The sequence below is a fragment of the Chrysochloris asiatica genome, unplaced genomic scaffold (assembly GCF_000296735.1).
Source record: "Chrysochloris asiatica unplaced genomic scaffold, ChrAsi1.0 scaffold00075, whole genome shotgun sequence".
Lineage (NCBI taxonomy): Eukaryota > Metazoa > Chordata > Mammalia > Afrosoricida > Chrysochloridae > Chrysochloris > Chrysochloris asiatica.
The window spans coordinates 8,833,906-8,851,003 of NW_006408593.1; the positions used below are offsets into that span (position 1 = coordinate 8,833,906).

Here is a 17,098-nt window from a genome sequence, read left to right on the forward strand (position 1 = left end):
AACAACATTTTCTTTCTCAGGTATAACTTACCAGCAACCAAGACTTACAGCATGGTATGGAGAACTTCCTTACACTTACTCAAGAGTCACGATGGAACCAAATCCTCACGTATGTTGCATTATTTTATATACTATGTTGTTGTTGTTGTTATTGTTAAGTACTGTGGAGTTGATTTCGACTCATGGTGACCCTGCACACGGTTTCCAAGGCTGTAAATCTTCACAGAGCAGAATGCCTCATCTTTCTCCCGCGGAACCACTGGTAGTTTTGATTTGCCGACCTTGAGGTTAGCAGCCCTATTCGTAACCACTACGCTATACACTATGTATACTATAAATTATTAAAATAGCAGTAAACTACATTGTATGATGGTTCCTAGTTCAGAAAGTCCTTTGGAGTCCCACATTGAGGATTTATACTTTTTTTGTGTGCTCTGATTAACTCAGAGGATAAAAAAACCAACAACTGCAAGTGGAGTAAACTGGAACCAGATCCAGGAGTTTAGGAAACTGAACTTTTCTTCCCACTTTTCTCCTTCCCCAAGTGTTTCTGGATGCAGGCTTGGTGGAGAGTTGCTGTGCAGCCATGTTGCTCTGAGGTCAGCATGTCTGTTTTCATTCCTCAGGCTCTTTTGCTATTTGTTAGAAAGCAAAATAAAACAATTGTATTCATTCGGAGGCTGCAGCTCTCAGATGTCCAATTTATCATTGTTTCAGTTTGTTTCTACTGTTTCTTTTGTTGTTAAAATTTTCCATGACACTACACAGAGATTACTCTAGTATAAAAATTAAGTTTATCCAGAAGATAGAGTCAAGGTCCAAGAAATAACTCCCTGTTTAGTCCCTGGAATCTTGCCTTTGGCAAAGAATGCTAAACTTTATTGAAAGAGACTTAGAAGAAAATGGAGGTAGGCTTATGAATTCAGGTCGGGAGGTGCTCAAAATGAGAAGAAACAGCTGCAAGCATCCATTGTGGACTGTTTGAAGTATGAATCTAGAAAACTCTCATTGTCAAAAATGAAATGGAACACATACAGATAAATAGCCTGGGCATTAGCTGAAATGAAATGTTATTGACCATTTTGAATTGGACCGTCATATGGTCTACTCGGTGGGGAATGACAAATTGAAGAGAAATGATGACACAGTTACTGTCAAGAAAGAATTTCAGGGTCTATCCTGAAGGACAACATAATCAATGGTCGAATAATATCCATAAGCCTACAAGGAAGATGACTTAGCATGATAATTATTTACATTTATACAACAACCACTAATGCCAAAGATGAGGAAATTTTTACCAATTTCTACAACCTGAAATTGATCAAATGTGCAGTCAAGATGCATTGATAATTAATTACTAGTGATTAGAATATGAAAATTGGAAATAAAGAAGAGTCAGCAGTTGGAAAATGTGGCTTTAGTGATAGAAAAGATTACATGATAGATTGTTTCAAGACCCCTGACTTATGCATTGTAAATGCCTTTTTGTAGCATACACGGGGACTATACAAGTGGACCTTGTCAGATGGAATACACAGGAATCAAACTGACTATATATGTGGAAAAAGCCAGAAAGTAGAGAAGCTCAGTATCATCAGAGACCAGGGGCCAGCTGCAGAGCACATCATCATCAGTTGCTCAATATGTTTAGTTCATGTGCAGGCTGAAGAAAGTTAAAATAATTCATGAGCGCCAAATACAACCTTAAGTATTGTTGTTAAGTGCCGTTGAATTGGCTCCAACTCATAGGTGACCCTGTATAGGGTTTCCAAGGAGCAATTGGTGAATTTGAATCACTGACCTTGCAGTTCCAACCGACCTTGTGGTTCAGTACTTCATCCTACAGCGCCACACCAGGGTTACACCTTGAGTATGTTGTGAAGTGCCACTGAGTCCATCCTGACTCAGCGACTTTGTATAGGGTTTCCAAGGAGCGACTGGTGAGTTTAAACCGCCGACCTTGCAATTCACACCACTGCAGCGTCACACCAGGACTCTACCCTAGATTTACAAACCTTCTCAGGAACAGATTTGATGAATTGAACACTAATGATAGAAGATCATAGGAGTTGTCGGATGACATCACAGACACAATACATGAAGAAACCAAAAGGTTGTTAAAAAGACAAGAAAGAAAAGTCCAAAATGGATGCCCAAAGAGGTTCTGAAACTGAACTTGAGCATAGAGTAGCTAAAGTGAAAGGAAGAAATGTCATAAAAGCTGAACAGAAGATTTCAAAGGCAGCTCAGGAAGACAGCGTAATCAGTATAATAAAATATGCAAAGATCTGGAATTTGAAAACCAAAAGGGAATACCTTGCTTAGCATTTCTCAGGGTGAAGGAACTGAAGAAAAAGTTCAAGCCTTGAGTTTCAATTGAAGGATTCTGTGGGCAGAAAGTTGAACAATGTAGGAAGCATCAAAGAAGATGGAAGGAATACACAGAATAACCGTATAAAAAATAATGGGCTAGTGTTCAACCATTTCAGTAGAGGTAGCCTATGATCAAAGTCCTATGGTATCGCAAGAAGAAGTCTCTAAGGTTTACTGAAGGCATGAGCTACAAACAAGGCTTCAGGAATTGTTGAAATACCAACTGAAATGTTTCAACAGACTTATGCATACAGGAAGCACTCACCTGACTATGCCAAGAAATTTGGAAGATAACTAACTGACCAACCAACTTCAAGAGATCCATAATTTTGCCCTTTCTAAAGAAAGGTGATCCAATAGAATGCGAGAATTGTCTTACAATATCCTTAATGTCAAACAAAAGTAAAATTTTGCTGAAGATAATCCAAAAATGGTTGCAAAAGCACATCAACAGGGAGCTGTTAGAAAAGCAAATCAGATTCAGAAGAGGACGTGGAACAAGGAATATCATTGCTGATGTCAGATGGATCTTGGTTGAAAGTAGAGAATACTAGAAGCATGTTTACTTGTGATTTATTGGCTATGCGAAGGCACTCGACTCTGTGGGTCATGACAAGCTATGGATAACATTATGATGAATGGGAATTCCAGGACTCTGAATTGTGCTCCTATGGGACCTGTACATAGATCAAGAGTTAGTTGTTTGAATAGAACAAGCGGGTACTGTGTGGTTTAAAATCAAGAAAGGTGTGGGTCAGGGTTGTATTTCACCATCCTTATACCACAAGGTTGGCAGTTCAAACTCACCAGTTGCTCTTCAGAAACACTATACAGGGTCGCTGAGAGTTGGAACCGACTTGATGGCACTTAACAACAACAGTCATTCTTTATGTTGAGCTAGTGATCTGAGAAGCTGGATTACATGAAGAAGAACATGACATCAAGATTGGAAGAAGACTCATTAACAATATTTGATATTCAGATGATATAACCTTGCTTGATCAAAGTGAAGAAGGTTAGAAAGAAGCACTTAACTGATGAAAATCAAAGACTACAGTCTTCAGTGTAGGTTACACCTCAACATAAAGAAAACAAAAATCTTCACAACTGATCCAATAAGAAACATCATGATAAATGGAGAAAAGATTGAAGCTGTCAAAGACTTCATTTTACTCAGATCCACAGTCAACATCCATGAAAGCTGCAGCCAAGAAATCAAGTGACATATAGCCTGAGCAAATTTGCCTCATAAGACCTCTTTAAAATGTTAAAAGAGCAAAGATGTCACTTTGAAGACTAATGTGTACCTGACCCTGCCGTGGTATTTTCAGTTGCCTCATATGCATGCGAAAGCAGGGCAATGAATAAGGAAGTCTAAGTAGAACTGATGCCTGTAGAGTATTGTGTTGGCAAATAATATTGAGTCTACCACAGACTGACAGAAGAATGAATTCATCTGTGTTGGAAGAAGTACATCCAGAATGCTTCTAAGGGAGAGACTTTGTCTCCTGTACTTTGTCATCAGAAAGGTCAAGTAGAGGGTCAGCAAAAAAGAGGAAGACCCTTGTTGAGATAAATTGACACATGGCTGCAGTAATGGGCTCAGGCATAGGAATAATGGTAAGGATGGCACAAGGCTGGGCTGGGCTTCATTCTGTTGTTCATAGGGTCGCTATGAATTAAAACCAACTTAACAGCACCCAATGAACACAAAATAAGTCTGAACCGACGTGACGGCATGTAATGACAACATTGGGATGTACAGAAATGTGACACCTTTTAGAGCTTTCGGTAACTTGTAATCACAGACTCTACTACTTTTATGAGATGTCCATGTATAAAAATTGGGCTGGGGATAAAACGGTCTTTTCACATGAGCAGACATCTGTTGGCTTTGCTTTCTAGGACTGTGTTTAGAATGTGGCCTGGGAAGTATTGAGACCCTTCATATCTGAGGCTAATTTAGAAATTGATAGAATTGAATTTGGCCTCTGGACTGTAGACTTCTCATGTTTTTGTCAGAATTAATTTGCCTTCTTGTCAACAGTTACAGTAGAGACTTTGAGGATTAAATAGACTCTGGAGAAGAAGTTCTTTCTCATTCAATATAGTTAATCTTTTAGAACAGGATTTTTCAACCTTGGTACAATTGGCACTTTAGCTACGTAATTCTTTGTTGTCTTGTGCAGTGTGTTACTGAGCACTGTGTCCCTGACCTCTACTCTCTAGAGGCAGATAGTGTCCCCCACTTGGTTGTGCCAACAAAGAATATCTGCAGACATTGGCAAACATCCGCTGGGGAAAAAGTATCATTCCTAGTGAAGAATCACTATTTTGGAATAAACAAGGAGCACAGGCCTTGCTGAGTAAAATAGCTTCTTATGGGAACATTTTGACATCTCTGAAAAAATGTAATGACTCATTTTTTTATGATGTAAGTAATATGTGTGTGCTATTGAAAGTTTAGAAACTGCAGATAAGCACCAAGCTGTTATATTCTGTCAAGTCATTTCTGACTCATAGCAGCTCCACATGACAGAGCAGAGTGGTTGCATTGGGTTTTCTAGGCTGTAATCCTTATGGGAGCAGGTTGAAAGGGCTTTTCTCTTACGGTGGGTTTGAATCAATAACCTTTCAGTTAGCAGCCAAGTGCTTAACCATTGTGCCACCATGGCTGCATAAGAAGATTAAAATATGTAATAATCCTGCCACCTGATGTTTTTGTTCCAAAACTTTATTTGAGACAAATATATGTAGAGAAGTTTTCACAATAAAAATGGAATAATTATGTATACTATGCTTCATTTAACTATATCATTAACATGTTTTATTGTCAATGGAGTCCTGGTGTGTGGCTCTGTGGGTTATTGCGCTGGACTGCAAAGTCAGTTTGAACTGCAAAGTTGGCAGTTCAAGCTCACCAGCTACTCCTCAGAAACCCTGTACAAGATCTCGATGAGTGAGAACTGACTTGATGGCACTTAACAACAACAACATTGTCAAGAAATAGTCTTCTATTATGTCATATTTAATGGCTGCAGTGTAGTTGTTCTTAGGTGCTGTCAGGTTGGTTTCAACCCAGTGCACAACAGACCGGAACATTGCCTGGTTCTGCACCGTCCTTAAAATTGTTGTTACACGTTAGCCCATTGTTGCTACCACTGTGCCAATCCATTTTATTGGGGGTCTTACTCTTTCATTCGTGACCCTCCACTTTACCAAGCATGATATACTTCTCCAAGAACTGGTCCCTCCTGATAACAAGTCTGAATTATACAATAGAAAATCTTACCATTCTGGCTTCTCAGGAGCATTCTGGCTGTACTTCTTCAAACACAGATTTGTTTGTTCTTCTGGCAGTCCATGGTACTTTCTGTATCTCTAACACAATGACTCAAATGTATCAATTCTTCTGTGGCCTTCATTATTCATTGTCCAATTTCACATGCTGCATATGAGGCTATTAAAAATACCATGGCTTGGATCAGGTGCAGATCAGGTGCACCTTTGTCCTCATAATGATATCTTTTCTCTTGAACACTTTTAAGGAAAACTTATATAGCAGATTTGTCGATTACAGTACATTGTTTGATTTCTTGTCTGCTGCTTCCATGAGTATCTGCTACTTCCATGAATGTTGATAGTGGATGCAACTAAAATGAAGTCTTTGAAAAACTTCCATCTTTTCTCCATTTATCATGATATTATTTATTAGTCCAGTGGTGAGGAGTTTTTGATTTCTTTACATTGAGGTACAACCCATACTAAAAACTGCTGTCTTTGATCGTCATCAGTAAGTTATTTTATGTCCTCTTCGCTTTCAGAAAGCAAGGTTCAATCATCTGCATATCACAGGTTGTTAATGAGTCTTTCGTCATACTTGATGGCACTTTCTTCTTCATATTATCCAGCTTCTCAGATTATTTGCTCAATATTCAGATGAAATAAGTATGGTGAAAGAATACACCCTGGAACAAACCTTTCTTGATTTTAAACATTCACTGTTCCCTTGTTGTGTTCGAATGACTGCCTCTTGGTCTGTGTACAGGTTCCTCATGAGCATAATTAAGTGTTCCGTAATTCTAATCTTTGTAATGTTGTCCATAGCTTGTCATGATCCACACAATTGAAAGCCTTAGCATAGTCAATAAACTACAGGTAAACATCTTTCTGGTATTCTCTGCTTTCAGCTGAGATACATCTGATGTCAGCAGTGATATATCTTGTTCCACGTCCTCTTCTGAATCCAGCTTGAACCTTTGGCTGTGCTCTTGTGCACAATTTTACTTGCATGTGATATTAATGATATTGTCTGATAATTGCTGCATTCCATTGGATCGCCTCTTTTTGGAGTGGGCACAAATACAGATCTCTTCCAATTGGCTAGCCAGGTAGCTGTCTTCTAGATTTCTTGACAAAATAATGAGTCCCTCCACTGCTGCATCAGTTTGTTGAAAGAATTCAACTTGTATTCCATCAATTTCCGGTTCCTTGTTCTTTGCTAGTGTCTTTGACTCCTGATCGTATGCTACCTCTTGAAATGGTTGGACATTGGCCATTTCTTTTTGGTACAGTGACTCTGTGTATTTCTTCCATCTTCTTTTGATGCTTTTTAGTCATTTAGTATTTTGCCTTTACAGAATATTGCAAGTTGAGACATGAATTTTTAGTCAGTTCTTTCAGCTTGAGAAATGCTGAGCATGTTCTTTTTTGGTTTTCTTACTCTAGGTCTTTACATATTTCATAATACTTGACTTTGTCATCTTGAGTTTCTCTTTGAAATTTTCACTTTGCCATTCATCTGTCAGTTTGTTATACTGTGGTGGCTTGCATGTTGTGATGCTGGAAGCTATACTATGGGTGTTTTAAGTACTAGTAGTGTCACCCATGGTGGACAGGTTTTCAGCTGACCTTCCAGACTAAGACAGAGTAGGAAGAAGGAGAGGTGGACTACTTTTGAATGATTAACCACTGAAAACCTTATGAATAGCAATGGAGCACTGTGTCAGATAGCATTTGAATTTTTTACCCTCAGAACCCTTGGATATTACAAGTCAAGGTTTGAATTTTTTCTTCAGAGCTTTCATCTTGAGAAATGCTGAATTCTTTCTGGTTTTCTGACTCCCAAGTCTTTGTACATTTCATTATAATACGTTGTCTTCTCTAGCCTCCCTTTGAAATTTTCTATTCAGCTTTTGACTTCCTCATTTCTCCCATTCACTTTAGCATCTCTATACTGGAGAGCAAGTTACAAAGTTTCTTCTGACTTTTTTTTCTGGTCCTGCACCATCCTCACAATCATTGCTAAGCTTGAACTCATTCCTGTTGCCACTGTACCAGTCCATCTTGTCTGCGTCTTCCTATTTTTCACTGACCCTCAACTTTACCTAGCATGATGTCCTTCTCCAGGGACTGGACCCTCCTGATAGTATGTCTGAAGTATGAGAGATGAAATCTGGCCATCCTGGCTTCTAAAGAGCCTTCAGGCTATACTTATTCCAGCACAGATTTATTTGTTCTTACAGCAGTCCATGATTTTCGTAGATAATTGTCTTCAACAATGTAACTGAAATGCATCAGTTGTTCTGTGGTCTTCATTAATTCATTGTCCAACTTTCACATGCATATGAAGCTATTGAAAAAAACCATGGCTTGGGCCAGGCACATCTTAGTCCTCAGTCTGACATCTTTGCTCTTGAACACTTTTAAAGATGCCTTGTGTAGCAGTTTTGCCTAATGCCATGTATCATTTGATTTCTTGACTGCTGCTTCCATGAGTATTGATAGTGAAGCCATGTAAAATGAAGTCTTCGACAACTTCAGTCTTTTCTGTGTTTATCATATTGGTACAGTGGTGAGGATTTTTGTTTCTTAACATTGAGGTACAACCGATACTGAAGGTGTTGGTCTTTGAACTTCATCAGTAAGTATTTTAAGTACTCTTCCTTTTCAGTAAGCAAGATTGTGTTATCTACATATCATAGGTTGTTAATGAGTCTTCCTCCAATCCTGATGCCACGTTCTTCTTCATATAATCCTGCTTCTCAGATTATTTGTTCAGTGTACAGATTGAATTAAGTATGGTGAAAAAATACAGCCCTGTTGCACACCTTTCCTGATTGTATTGTCCCCTGTTTGTGTTGGAATGGCTGCCTGTCGGTCCGTGTACAGCTTCCTCATGAGCGCAATTAAGTATTCTGGGCTACTCATTTTCCACATTGGCTGCATGGTAATGCATAATCCATATATACCATAATTTGTTCAAATAAGCCCCTTTAGTTGACTGATAGGAGCTCTGGTAGCATAGTTGTTACGAAACGGGCTGCGAACCTTAAGGTCAGCAGTTCGAAACTACCAGCCGCTCCGCGGGAGAAAGATGAGGCTTTCTACTCCCGTAAAGATTTACACCCTCGGAAACCCTGTACAGGGTCGCTATGGGTCGGAACCAACTCGACGGCACTTAACAACAACAACAGTTGACTGATACGGGTGTCAAATTAGAATAATTGAATTTGGTTGATTCATAACTTTGTATTTATTGCAATAGACTTAATTTATATACTTCTTGAACAAAATCCCAAAAGATGCCCTTTTCTCAGCACTTTGTAAAGGGAGATTCACTAATGTGTATCTGTGGGTTGAGGGTCCTTGCTTAATCATAGGTTTTTAAACATCTTTTAGCGTTTGTTGAAACTAAGTTTTATATGAACTCAATAAGTAAAGCAAATCAACAAAGCAGGGCAGTTGGTGGTTGTCCCACCAATTTGACCCTTTTCTTCTGCTTTATTTCCAAAGCATTCTGGGATAAGTAAGCACTCGGCCACATGCTGTTTGAAGTCTACCAAATAGGTCCTTTCGTGTCTGTGATTCATGTTTTCTCATCCGCTTTTTCTCCAGTGTCTTCTAAGGATAGAATGTCTTCACTGAACAGTGAGATGACACTGAATTTTAATTCAGGCATTTGTTTCTGAGGGATCTTCATAGAGTACTGGGTTAGAGAGTCTAAATTTAGTTCCCTAGTTCATTATTCCCATTTTTCTCTTTTTGTCCCTACTTCACCACCAAAAATAACCAAAAGAAAAGCTATACCCACTTAAAAAACATATTGCTAGCGTGGTGCTATCCCAGTGCTCAGCAAGCCAGACAATTGCTAGTTCGTTTCTCAGCCACAGTGCAGAAAAGCTCTTTTCCTCCTCCTGTTTTTCTTGTTAAGTGTGTAATTGTAGTACCTGGTCTGTATCTCCATGGAGTTAAGTTTAAAGCCATAAAGCAAATAGGGAATGCATCTTGTCAACATTCTTACCAGAATTTCTTTCTGGGATTTATCCTCAAGCATAGGAAAAGCACCTGTGTGACTGTTATGAGCTGTGCTGGCTACTTTTTTCATGGACCATTTTTGCTTGAAAGAACCACTGGCAGACAAACCATTTTCTTGTAAATGAAGTGAGTTTCAATTGTAGGAAAACAATGCATAGAATTTGTAGCTACTGATAAAATTTTCATTTTCAAGCTAAAATTACTATGTTGGAAAACTTGTGTCCTCTATTTTGAGTCTTTCTTAGACTTTTATGATAAGATTAGAGGTAATCTTAAAAATATGATTTTTTTTTTTTTTTTGGTGATTGTTTAATGAAATGTGTCAACTTCAGTAAATCAGTATTTTCCAAAAGAACAATGTGCAATGTCATGAAATAATGTAAGGTTAAGAGATTCATTAAAAATACAAGCTAGATAAGTGAATTTTAACATAAACAGAATGTAAGAATTTTTTTTATACGGTTTCAAGTTCCACAGCTAATCTGAAGAAGCTAGCATTTGCTGAGTTTGGGTATACTCTTCTCCTATCAACGATGTCGTTGTCTGCACTTTGCACTTAGGATAACAGTAAAGAAATCTATCAGACAATTTGCACATTTATGACATAACGGGCTAGAGTGAACCCTGAGATGGGAGACCAACAGTCTGGTAGTTAGTAATGCTGACATCTGTGTAATGATGTACGTGCCTCCATCTTCATAGTGTCAGTTTGCACATAAAGACAATTTTCCTATAATAACTAGTCTTTGAAACCAACTATGTCGATAAAGGAGGGGTGGCTGTATTCTCAAAGCAGAAAATCTACTATTATTTGAAAAGGCTATTAAATATTTTCCCCCTTTTTAACAAAATATCTTTCTGAAGCCAATTCTCTTCATGTGCTTCAACCAAAGCAACTTACTGAGCAGATAGAGTATAGCAGGAGTTGTGAGAGTCTGTTTTTGTATATTAAGGCAGACAATGGGGAGATGTACAAAACAGTGCCACTCTTTTCACCAAATTTTGTATTGGGAAATAAAATTAATTTTCATCAAAAGAATATTTCTGTTACCAGGAGTGAGCTTTTTAATAGTATAAAGTTTGAGCACTGTTGTCCTAAAGGAACCTCTGTATGGCTTGTTGTTGTTGTTGTTAAGTGCCGTGGAGTCGGTTCCAGCTCATAGCAACCCTGTAAAGGGTTTCTGAGGAACAGCTGGTGGGGTTGAACTGTCAACCTTGTGGTTCAAACTGACTTTGCATTCTAGTGCTTATCCTATAGTGCTACAGCAGGACTACAAAATGTAAGTGGTGGTGGTGGTTATGTGCCGTGGAGTTGGTTCCAACTCAGAGTGACCCTGTATAGGGTTTCTGAGGTTGTAAATCTTTACAGGAGCAGAAAGCCTCATCTTTCTCCTGTGGAACAGTTGGTGGATTTGAACTGCTGACTTTACAGTTAGCAGCTCAACATGTGACTACTATACTACCAGGGCTCCACTTGATATTTTGGGAGGAGAGACACAGAACCTGTACAAGCTGTGATCATGGCTACTATATCTGTGACAAGGTGGCGATTTTCTCTTAAGTTTCAAGTAAAAGCTATGCCAAGTGAACTTGGTGCACAATAGGAAAGGTAGTGAAATCTGTTTAAATATTCTAAAACTCACAGCTTATATACTTATTAAGAGCTTGTTAGGATTACCATTCTGTAGAAAAGATCTGTTTTTCCCATCACGTTCTGTATGTAGGACATTAATTAGTCTGATAATATCAAATATCTTTTTGCAAGCAAATCTGCCATTCATGACAAAATATTGGAATAGAATGCACCAGAGGGCCAGCCAGGCGGGATGCTGTTTTGCTTCTCACACTGAGTCTTTTTGCATTGACCTGGTGACAAGTCTGCCATGGTGGTCCCTAGGCTTAGTGCTGTACTTCATGTCTGAAGGGCTTGCCAAGGTGACTGTCCTAGATGTGGACAAGTGCTGCTTTGCAGGGCCATGTGTTGAACACAGACAGAATGAGATGGGCGGGTAGGCCTTGCTCCTCATGGCATTCTAGACCAAATTTAATGCCTTTATAAAAATGCAGCGGTCACCTTCCTTCAAATAGCATTCATAGGAGTGGGAGGGAATTAAACTCTTCTGTTGATTGCATGCCGTAACTTGACTGATTTTGCGCTTTGTTTCTGTTCTGCTGTGGTTGTCACTCTGTGTGATGTGACTGTGGCTGCCCCGTGGCGTGGCCTGTGATCACAGTGGCATCCTGTGCTGAGCACGCTGAAGAACCGCATCGAACGGAACACCGGCTACAACTTCAACTCCTTACTCTGCAATCTTTATCGCAATGAGAAGGACAGCGTGGACTGGCACAGTGATGATGAACCCTCACTGGGGAGCTGCCCCGTCATCGCATCGCTCAGCTTTGGTGCCACACGCACTTTTGAGATGAGGAAGAAGCCTCCACCAGTAAGTATCTCTTTTTTGTGCTCTTCCTGCCTCCTGTGGTTCTACAGAAAAGGAAGTTCCTCTTTTCAGATTTAGATGGCTCTAGTTAGTCCTGGTGTGGCACTGTGGGTTAATGCGCCAGACTGCAAAGTCAGTTTGAACTGCAAGGTCGGCAGTTCAAGCTCACCAACTGCTCCTTGGAAACCCTACACAAGGTCGCTATGGGTTGGAAATGCCTCAACGGCATTTAAGCTACAACAACACAAGTATGTTCTATGGACAAAGCCTTCTCATCCCAGGGTTGTCTTTTGACATCCAGATTGTCCATTCATTCTTGTACTCACCACCAGGAATTGGCAGCTGTGTGTCAGGCGCTGGGGGCCTGGTGGAAAGGTTAGACCCAGACCCAGCCTCATGGACATACAGTCTAGTGGGACAAGTAGGCATTACTGACCACAAACACAGTTGTAATTGTGGAAAATGCTGTCTGGAAACCTTATAAAGGAGTGGCCCCAGCTCGTGGAAGCCTGAAAGGAAAGGAAAGGCAGCTTAAGGAAGCTGCCCGAAGCAGGCAGCCTGTGTTTTCACTAAGTGTACTCCCTGAAGGTGTTGCCACTCCTGTTCGAGCATCCGTGGGTCCTGGTCTCCTTCTCAGCAGGGAGCTACAGGTAACACTGACTTTCCTAGATCCCAGGTGATATCCTCAGTTTAGGTAGAGACTCAGTGACGACCTGACTGGGTAGGAGCTTCAGCTTTGCAGCCAGCTCTCTCCTGGATTTTCTGGTTTAGGAGGACTCTAGAGCGGTTTTACTTTATTTTGAGATTTCTTGAAACTTGGTTTTATTCCTAACTTATTTTTTTTAATCAAGAAAGGACTGAGATACATAATCAGTGTCAATGAATTGTGTGTTTAGAAACTGTTGAATTGGTAAATGTTTTGTTGTATATTTTTACACCACAATTTATTTTTTTTTTAAAGGGGGGGCAAAAAAGGACTAAAATAGAAAGATAGTAGGAGCTCCAAGAAGTGAGCAGATCTCTACCAAATTATCTTCCTAGCAGGCTTTCTATCTTGCCCTAATCAGGTTTCCCATCATTCAGCTTGTCAGCAGACCCAGTGACTGGGGACGGTGTAAAGGCTGTTTACTGACTCTGACCTAAGCCAGACCCAGACTTAGCTGTTAGTCTGTCAGTACTCAGGTCTGCTTGTCATCAGGTAACCTCTCTGAGAATAAAATTAATGCTGGGGCTATCTTTGGGACCCATTTCCTGGGCTTCCAAATGTGGTATTTTGAAGCATATTGAGTTATTTACTACATATGTTGTTGTTGTTGTTAAGTGCCATGGAGTTGTTTGCAACTCATAGCAACCCTGGATAGAGTTTCCAAGGAGTAACTGGTGGGTTTGAACTGCCAACCTTGTGATTCATACTGACCTTGTGGTCCAGTGCTTATTCTACAACATCACACCAGGACTCCCCATTAAGTACTTTTTTAAAATTAAGTACATGTTATTGGTACACTTTCCTTTGATTGGGTTTCCTTTGCCTTTGTTTAGAATGACACTTTGGTGCATGTTAGCAGGGAAGTGTCAGTTACGAATATCTTATTGAGTGAACTAACTCCCTGAGCCCTTGAATTTCATTGGCAACAAGCTTTTTCTCTATCAAGGAACACTGCTCAAAAATCAAACCATCCAGCCTGTACTATGTTCTCTAGGTATGGTCAGGCTTCTGTCTACAGGCTTGCACATGTGAAGAATTCATCCAGCCTCGGTCAGACTCCTGGCATATGAAAACAGAAACACTACATATCTCGCTTTTAAGTTCAGACCCTTTCCACAAGTCAGACATACAGCATACCGACTCTGTTCCAGGAATGGTCCTGGGAGCTGGGGCTGTACAGTGAAAGAATACAATGACGTGGTTTCTGTCTTCCTGGAACTCAGGGTCTGGCCATACAAGTGCTGTGCTTTCCTCCTCCTTCTAGTTGCTGACAAGTCAGCATCACCCAGTTTCATCGTCTTTGTTGATGAATACCCAGGTATCCAGTTATACTGTCTTACACAGAAACACATTCACCACCACTGCCCCGTTCTTCAGTCTGGGCCTTATTTAGTGGATGTGGAGCTTAAGAACTCCAAAAGTATGCTTTTTCTGGATAATTAGATATACTGTATAAATAGTTTCCAACTATTAAATATTAGCAATATTCTAGTGCCCAGAAATAATACCTCATTCCTTGTTCTTCCTCCCAGGCAATGGAAGCGCTTCGGTTTCTGTCTGAGAATGTGATACAGTTGATTCTTGTCACTTATAGTAGTTATATTCTCTAAGTTCCTGCAAACATCGACTTAGTGCATTCCAAGTACTGGTGGAATGCTGTAAGAAAAGCACTGGACCGGAGGGTCAAAGTCACCAGCTGCTCCTCAGAAACCCTATACAGGGTTGCTATGAGTCTGAACCAACTAGATGGCACTTACCAACAGCAAACCAGCCTTGTGCATCTGGCGAGTCTAATTTGTTGCCACTCAGTACATATCCCAGAATGGCCATGGAAGCATCCTGAGTATTGATTCTGGGGTTGTACATAAAAGTAACAAGTGGTCAGTTTTGCAGGTGCAGAACCCACAAACCATGAGGATTGACTGCTTATGTGGTAATCAAGCTGTGTGTGTGTATAGTGTCTGTCTTCTATGTTACAGGTCACTGTGTGGACTAGGAAGGTAACTAGCACAGATACATTGTTTCTGAGGGGACCCCCAACAAAATCTGTGTTTAAGAAGGAGACTGCCTCTACTGAAGCTTTTGCATCTTCTCAAGGCTTTTTGGAGTCTGTTTTGATGAACACTAGTAAAAGCAAAGGCCATAAAATGCTGACTGTAAAGTGTGGTTGTTGTTGTTATGTGCCGTGGACTCGGTTCTGACTCATAGTGACCCTGTACAGGGTTTCCGAGGTTGTAAATCTTTAGGGGAACAGAAAGCCTCATCTTTCTCCCGCGGAACAGCTGGTGGTTTCGAACTGCTGACCTTGAGGTTTGCAGCCCAATTTATAACCACTACGCTACCAGAGCTCCTTTGTAAACTGTGGTAGGATCCCTTTAATTATCTACTAGTATGTACTGAGGGAGTCTTCGCTGTAACTATGATAGCTGATTTGATGAAAATACACATCTAATGAGTAAGAAAAGGAGCCTTGGTGGAGCTGTAGGCTAAGCACTGGACTTCTAACTGCGAAATCAGGAGTTCAATCCTACCAGCTGCTCTGCAGGAGAAAGATGAGGTTTTCTGCTCTCAAAGTGATTTATAACCTCAGAAATCCTATACAGAGTCAAAATCAACTTGATGGCAGTGGGTTTTAATGAGTACGAAAATTTGCCTGAGATCTTGAAACAAATTTGTCTGTGAAACTAGACTTGGGGAGAAATAGGAATGCTTGTATTTCCATGCCTCAGGTTATTGACTCTGGTAAGTTTTGGTTTCATGCCTAATCTTAACTATGATTGAATTTAATGTAATTTTTCCCCCTTATCTCTTCAGTTCTGGCTTTCATTTAAGTTGAATATTAATATATTTAAAACCAAAGGCATGTATTAGTGGATATAGCTTTAAAATGGCCTTTTTAAAAGAGCCTTTTCATTTTATTCTTTGGAAACAGCACCCAAGTTTAAACTTTTGTAAAGACTCCTTCAGGTGTTATTGACAGATTCCAAAAATTTGGAGCTCTACAATTTAGCCAAACCTGAACCGTTCAGTCTTTCTTTGAGTTTCCAGTGTTGGGGGTCTATCTTAGTGTGCATCGTTATAATCTTAGTGCCAGAATCCCTTTCCGAAGGATTGGAAAGAAATTGCTATTGATAATTTGTTTCTGCTTTTCTTTTTAAACTAAGGCCATAGTTCTGAAAACAGGACTCAGTTTGTACAACCCTCGGTCAAAGCATAAATTAAAAAGGATAAATTAGGCTGGTATTCTGTGTGGGATTTGTAAGAGTCTTGACTTGTTATAATTTTGATGGACTTATTTCAGTAGACCACTACAGATGATAGAATGTCAACAAGACAGCCAGGGTGCACTAGAGGTTATTGGGAGGGGATTTTTTCCAAACTCCAGTATGTTTTGACCTGTCGGGTGAGAAGCTGGTATCTGTTTCACCGGAATCATAGTTTCTCAGAGAGGAACTCAGATTGCCTTCATTTCCTTCAGATATGCAGTTTTGTGACAGAAACTCATCTGTTTGGGGCCACGCTCACCTAACACTCATTAGTTTTCATTTTGCCTCTGCATGGCTTTCATACTGGCAGTATAAATGCATTATTATAGTATATATACACAATGTAACTTAGATACTCTTAGAATTCCAGGTTGTTTTCAGTGTTTAAACATAAAAATAGGACAAAAACAGAAACAAAGTAATTTTACAAACAAATAGTCTGACACAGTGGTTGAATAATTCAAGCTGTAAGATGGTATAATAGTTTATGGATCTATTCAAAGGTTATTTTTTCCATAATCTAGATTGTACATTGGACAAGCTGTATTACAGTAAAACACCATTTCCTTTGATGTCATAGGAGGATACCCACACAGAAACCAGTCAGACAGAATTATGCCCTACAGGGCTTTTCTTTGGGATTGAGACTTAAATGCTTCCATTTTTCAAATACAGAGGTTAACCTTAACAGAAGCAGAAGGGACACTTAGGAAATTACTTCCTGCCTACCATGCCCCAGTGTGCGCACCCAGAATAAAGCAAGGGGATCTTAGAAGTGAAGGCGACGCTGAGTGCAGGATACACAGAGTGTTTGGGACCACTCTCAAAGAGAAATAGCCTTGATTTTGTCAATATTCAAACTCTTCCACCTCTAAGCAGCTGTTCCTTTTGCGTCTGGCACCTTAAGTGGATCTCTGCAGCAGCTGATCTTCTGCACGCGGCCCCACTTCCACATTTTGCATTCTGAACAGTTTCTCAGTGTGCTGAGATGG

General features: G+C 39.9%; 1 protein-coding gene across 1 annotated transcript in view; it reads left to right on the top strand.

Annotated features, from left to right (window-relative positions):
* ALKBH3 (alkB, alkylation repair homolog 3 (E. coli)) overlaps window positions 1–17,098 on the top strand; it is a 91,261-nt gene that overhangs the window by 32,752 nt on the left and 41,411 nt on the right. The window contains exons 6-7 of the mRNA XM_006865032.1: window positions 21–109; window positions 11,928–12,137. Coding sequence (XP_006865094.1) covers window positions 21–109; window positions 11,928–12,137 — 299 coding nt within the window. The remainder of the gene's footprint in view (window positions 1–20; window positions 110–11,927; window positions 12,138–17,098) is intronic.